The 6,777-nt window shown below is 45.5% G+C and overlaps 1 protein-coding gene across 4 annotated transcripts in view; it reads right to left on the reverse strand.

Moving 5' to 3' along the window:
• Positions 1-6,777, reverse strand: part of CNDP1 (carnosine dipeptidase 1) — a 70,445-nt gene that overhangs the window by 25,196 nt on the left and 38,472 nt on the right. For all 4 annotated transcript variants that reach the window (XM_019524377.1, XM_019524369.1, XM_019524350.1 and 1 more), the window contains exons 3-4: positions 2,235-2,375; positions 1,188-1,341 (exon numbers count right to left, since the gene is read on the reverse strand). In XM_019524377.1, coding sequence (XP_019379922.1) covers positions 1,188-1,341; positions 2,235-2,375 — 295 coding nt within the window. The remainder of the gene's footprint in view (positions 1-1,187; positions 1,342-2,234; positions 2,376-6,777) is intronic.

Below are 6,777 nucleotides of genomic sequence, written 5' to 3' on the forward strand. Positions count from 1 at the left end.
CCCCCCCCCCCCCCCCCAAACACACACACTGCAGCACAACAGCATGGGAAATGCCTGAATGTGCGGTGCGTGGTGCAGATCTGTCTACAGCACCACATACTGTATGGCTGCCCTTATCTGGATGTGGCATATGAGTCTGTAGGTACTAGTTAGCGCTATCATTTTTTGGAGTAATACATTTACACATATTTATGAAGTGATAGGTATTGTTCCCTTTTATGCCAATATAAACATAGAGTGACGTCAACTGAAGTAAACAGAGTTATTCTGGTCTCAGAGACTGAGAAGTTTAACAGTGGGCATGTTTATATGACACATTTAGTGTGGAATGGACTAATTAGCTCTGAAGTAAACATCTCATGTCTACATGTGCAGCCCTATTAGGCTGCAGGAAATTAATTAACTCTGCAGCAGGGTATTACTTATAAATACAAGTACTATCCTGCTGCAGAGTTTTTTACTCCGCACCAGTGCATGTGTAGCTTCTGATGTGACTGGCTGGAGCATAAGGGTTGCTTCAGGGTAGGGACTGCCTGCTGACTAGCCCCACACTGGGGCACCCTCATTCCTCAACCAGTCCTTCCACAGCATGTTGAGCTGGGTCAGAGCAGCCCTGGACTGGCAGGCTGACCTTCCGGACACGCTGCCAGTCAGGGCTGCTCTGACCTGGCTCAACATGCTGTGATCTTGGGTGCATGTGTAAATGTGACACCTGGGAACAATAAACTCCAGCACACTAACCACCAGAGTTTACTGTTTTGCCATAATAGCATGTGTAGATGAACCCAGTGAGAACAATGGATTAGGAATCAGGGCTTACAAGCTGGCTGTTCTACTCTGCTACTAACTCCTTGTGACCTTAACTCCACAGTTTCCTCTTTCTCAGTAAACAGAACTATTTAGATGCAGCTAATTTCCCTTACTGGTGTGTGAAATTAATGGTGTGATTATGAACTCCAGCTGCCTTTACTCCCACTGACCCTTTCACAGAGATATTCTGCAGTCACTATGGGATTCACCAACAACAGTGTGGCTCCTAAAGGCCTGTTTCCACAAAATTTGTTCCAGACATTTCAATAGGAGTAGCACCTTAGAGCAGTTCTAAAACTCCTGGGAGCCTCTTCCCTCTCCATAATTCAGATCCATGCATGCAAATCATTGTAGTAGAATAGCAACCATGTACAGACCATCAATTTCAGTCAGCATGTAGGGGTCAGTTTTCCATCCATCTTCCTTTTTGGCAGGCTGAACATCCACATGTCCATAGAAACACACAGTGGGCTTGTGTGGATCTTGGCCAAGTTCTGCTAGAACTACAGGAAGACTCTGGCCATCAGGCAGCTGTGGAAGGATATTAACAGAGCAACAGACAAAAGGCAACACTGTGAGAACTCACTAGGAGCTGTAGTATCTTCAATATCTGAGTTACCTTTAGAACTTTTAACCTGCTCTGATTTCAGATTTGACTCTTATCCCCACCTCTAAGGTTTGTACAAAACTGACTATTTTGCAACCCAGGTGAAATTATTGCTTGTCTTACAATCATAGCAGAAACTCCTTGCTAGACCCTTCATTTCCCCCATAGACTAAACCCATGATGGAGAAGGTGAAAAGCTATCTATATGTTGTGACATTAACATTTATATAAAGGCAGAACATAAGGCAATGTTGTATTTGTTTTTGCAACACATGTATTCAAAGAGGCTCATTTTAAAAAGTGAAATATATTGCCTTGTTGGCAAGCAGCGCTGGCAACTATTACAGACTGATTTGAAAACAGGCTAAGGTCTCCGGCTAATATTGCAATTTACTATCACATTGGATAGAACTCAAGGGGAGGCTGGATGTCTCCCAAAGGTGAATCCCAGTATCAGAGAAGGGTGAGAAAGTTAGTGAAGTCATAAGAATTTGCAGGCTGTTTTGCATTAACAGCTGATACTTGTCTGTGTTTAAAAGGAAGGTGCCTGCATTAAAAGGGCTGAAAAAAGATGTTAAAAGTAGTCTAGCAGTTTTCTTCTGATTATCAAATGAAGAAAAAGCTTTTAACAAAACCCCGTATTTTCGTCCTCTGCGTAAAAGTAAGAATTCTATGATATCTACTGTCTTAGCTATAACAAAGGGTGCCCCTACTTGTGCTACAAATAAGAATTTGCTGTACGTTACATTCAGTAAAATAGTTAGAACCCAAAAAAGGATAATTCATATGTTAAAACATGACACTGATAATTAGGTACCTGGTGGATTTGATTTACTAACATAACAGAGGCTCCTAAAGCTCGAAGTCTGTCTGCTGCTAACTCCATCATTTGTGTTACTTCTTTTCTGAAAGCTGCTTGAATGGAATCACTCTTCACAGCCACCCAGTCCTTAAGATTCTGCAAAGGAAACCAGCAATATGATTTACAGGAGTCAATGGGTCACTACATTTGATGAACAAGGAAACAGGCCATAGGTACTATTGGTCAGCCTTTGATCTCAAAATGCAATCCATCAGAAAATACTTTCCTTCTAGTTCTGTCGCAGCCAAGCTGCAGCCTCTTTTTTTCTTCCAAATGATAAAGGACTGTCAGGACATTGCATCACTTTGCGTTAAAATATTCACTCTGAATTAGCAGCAGAACCATGAGAATCCAATTCTTTTATCCATCTTTTGCTGATCCCTTTAAGAAAGCCATGGGGGTACCCACAGGGCTGGCTACCCTGTTTCTTGGCCCTGATGCTACAGCATTTGGAAATACCATATTTACTTTAATACAAGATAAGGTTCTCCCCCTGAGCCCTCCCCCACTGACCAGGGAAAAAGCCCCTCATCTTACAATCACATACAAGGAAATCTTACTAAATACATTGTCTATCATTAAACTGTTGCCAAAAGCAGCATCTGCTCAGAATGAAGCTATAAACTATTAAATTGATTAAAAGGGCCAACACTGAGCATGACTATAAAACATGTGTCCTGTATTAGGGAAACATGCTGATAGGAACCTTCCTTTTTTATGTGTGTGGTCCTTAAAAAAAATGGCCAGGTGTTCCCTCTGCAGGGAACTGGCACCAGGCCTGGAGGTACTGTAATACCAAGCCAGTACTGGGGGAACCAGAGCCAGCCCTGACACCATCCCCTTGGTGCCAAAAATGCTACATTTGACACTAATTGGGAGAGGGGACTGAACTTAGCTAAAAAATATATTTTTTGCAAAAAGATTATATATTATATATATAAATAAAACTGTAGCTAACAAGCTGTCAAGTGGCCACTGTGGTTCAATTGGCAGATCAAAATATACTTTGACAGTTAAATGACTGTAGTCCCGTTACACAGGTCACACTGCCCACCCGCACACCTATCACCATTCCAGTCTTATCATTCATTGTTCTTTCAGAGGGTTTGCCTCTGAAAAAGTTTATGCCAGTCCCCTCTCCACCCTATGAGGTCTTCCATTTCTTTTCTGTTGTCCTCTTCTGTCTTCCTATACTATATTTCACTCAGCCCCATTTTAATACAGTCCTCAATTGTGGGGTCCTAGTTTATGAGTAGGTTCCTGGCTTTCCACAGGGCATACCTGAAGCAGGAGATGAAATTGGTCGAGCTATTGGGCGGCCAACAGCACCAAACACTGCCTGGCTGCAACAAGGAGTCGGGGTGGGGCGCAGCTGCTGCTGCCGTGCGCAGCCCCGACAGGTGAGCCCAGAGCCGGTGTGGTGCCCAGGCTGGCAGCAGGGCCAGGTTACAAGCTGGTGCTGAGCAAAGGGAAAAGCAGCCCCTGCCCCACCCCATGCCCGGTGTCCCGTGCTACAGCTGCTCCCCTTCCCCTACCCTTACCTGAGGTTCTGGCCACATCATCCCAGGCCAGAAGCCCCTGCTGGGGATATCGGCTGGGGGGGTGGGCCCTGCTATTGTGGGAGCCTGCTGGGCTTCCCTTGGGTCCTACTGCCCATTTTCTGTCATTTTTGACAGGAACCAAAGACAGAGAAATATTAATTTTCTAAATTTTTTAGGGACCCCCTGGGCCAGATAGAATGGCCTCATGGGCTAGATCCAGCCTGCAGGCCATATTTTGCCCACACCTGATACACACACACACACACACATACACACACACACACACGCACACAAGTAAAAGTGCTGCTTAAAAATACATTTATGGAGTACCTGCGTCAAAACTTGCAGAAGTTTCAAAACAAATGTAACATGCATCAAGTCTGGATGAACGAAGTATATGGGTACTATATGAAAATTACTACAGCTTTGTTTATTTCAAGATGTAGCAGGGGGGCCCTGCCCCATTACTGGGATGGGGAGGGAGCCTGGGGTCTACTGGCCAGCCCAGCCCCTTGACCAGACTAAATGGGAAAAAGGGACCTTAAATAAGATAGCCACCTGCCCCAGGTTTAAGCTGTGATTGGCAGGCCTGGGGCAGAAGTAGGTGACCCAGGGAGAGGCTCAAAAGCCCAGGGCTTGGCCCAGAAGGGGTTGTCTGGCCCTAAGAGCCACAGGAGGCACAGCTCCAGGGAGGAGCCAGTGTTGACTGTCTAGAAGAAAGGACTATGTGCCACGGGAGGGCAAAAGAGACCCTGTGGTGGAAGAGACCCTGTGCTGCAAGCAACATGAGATAATCACACTGAACCTTTTGTATTTGTGTTACCAGAGGCTAAAGATTAACCACAGACAGGGAGTATGTATTTGGCAAGCCTTACGTTTGGGAGTGGATGCTCATTCTCTTGGTTTACATTTGAACCAGAGGACCAGAGTGGCTATAAGGGGCAGATTGGAGGCCACTGGGGTGCAGTAGGGGGTGTTGAGTATGGGCAGGAGTCCAAATACATTTAGAGGGAAGATTGTGGTGCATCAGAGGACTGGGTATCTGATGGCAAAGATTGGGGGCGTAACTTCCATGCCTGCAAGGGGCATGCTTAGGGGCTAAGTGGCCCTGAGCCCTTGAGGGGCTAAAGCTACAGTCCCAGGACCTAGGCAGTGGGACCCAGTCAAATTAAAAGTGAGCCAAGACCAGGAAGAGCTTGGGTTCAGATAAGGACCTACCCCAAAACTTCCATCCACCTCCTGGGGGCTGCCTCCCTTCGAAACTATAATGTCAAATTGTGGCAGGCAAGATAACCTTGAGGAGGAAAGGACCCAGAGAGTCCAGAAGAAAGGGTGAGGAGGTCAGAGCCCAGTGGTGAGTCAGGCTGGGAACCTTGTCACAAACATCCTGGTTGCACAAAGTCAGTTTTTTCAAATTTGCTCCCCATGTCCATGTGCTCAGGGAGAACAGGGTGTGACAGTAAGGAGAAGGGGAAGGGGTTTCCAGGGGATAAAGGTGGGGGGAAGCAGAGGGCAAAGGGGTACTTGACCCTCCAGATTTATTTTCTCTGATGTAGCAGTGGGAGGGGAACAAATTAAAAGCAAATGTCCAATAATCCGATTCTATACCTGGAATATTATAACAAAATTGAAAACTTTTCAACATATATGATCTAATTATTGGGGGGTCATTTAATCAGGGTCACCTTCTATTCAAGTAAACACTGTATTTAATGTCCCCAGTACACATCATGAGAGCGCACACAGTATTTATGTAAGTAGATTCCTTAAAGATAGGGGGTTTTGAGAGGGTTTTTTTTCCCAGGGTCCTTCCGTCTTTCATCCAGCAGCTAGGCAACCTGTTACTGTGGAATATAAAACCCAGCCTAAGAGGATGTAAAAAAAGATCTAATCAATGTTAAAGATGAGCATGCAAGTTCAATTTGCATCAGGTAACTGCATTTCACCAGAATTGTCTAAACAGTTCTCATCTAGGTTTGGAAATGTCCACTGTTATGGGGAATGATGTAAGTGCTCTTGATTTAATTCCCACAGAAATGAGTTTTTGCAAACCAAGATGTATTATTTCATAGATTTCATAGACATTGAGGCTGGAAGGAACCTCGGAAGATCATCGAGTCCAGCCCCCTTCCCCAGGGGCAGGAAGTCAGCTGGGGTCACAGGATCCCAGCAAGATAAACATCCAATTGACTCTTAAAGGAGTCCAGAGTAGGTGCTTGCACCACCTCTGGCAGCAGTCTGTTCCAGGCCTTGGGGGCTCAGACAGTAAAGAAGTTCTTCTTTATATCCAGCCTGAAATGGTCTTGGAGGAGTTTGTGACCATTTGACCTTGTCATCCTATGGGGCACTCTGGTGAACAGGCATTCCTTCAGATCCTGATGTACACCCCTTATATACTTATAGGCAGCCACCAGGTCCTCCCTGAGCCTACACTTTTCCAGGCTGAAGAGTCCCATAGCTCTCAGCCTCTCATCATAAGGTCTGTTTTCCTGCTCTCTGATCATGCATGTGGCTCTCCTCTGGACACTCTCAAGCTTCTCCACATCCTTTTTCAATTGTGGAGCCCAGAACTGGATGCAGTACTCCAGCTGCAGGCTCACCAAGGCAGAGTACAATAGGAGGATGACATCCTGGGATTTGCTAGAGAAGCATCTATGGATGCAAGCCAGAGTTTTGCTTGCATTGCTGGATGCAACGTCACATATTCATCTTGTGGTCAATCACGACCCCCAAGTCCCTTTCGGCCATGGTGCGAGCAAGTGTAGCACTGCCGAGTCTATAAGCATGCTGTGGATTTTTCTTCCCAAGGTGAAGTACCTTGCATTTTTTAGTGTTGAAGGCTATCATGTTTTTGTCCATCCATTTTCTGAGCCTGTCAAGGTTGGCCTGGATCACCATCCTGTCGTCGGGTGTGGACGCTTTATCCCAAAGTTTGGTGTCATCAGAGAACTTGGCCA

Source organism: Gavialis gangeticus, unplaced genomic scaffold (genome assembly GCF_001723915.1).
Source record: "Gavialis gangeticus isolate Ggan-Ray unplaced genomic scaffold, GavGan_comp1, whole genome shotgun sequence".
Taxonomy (NCBI): Eukaryota; Metazoa; Chordata; order Crocodylia; family Gavialidae; genus Gavialis; species Gavialis gangeticus.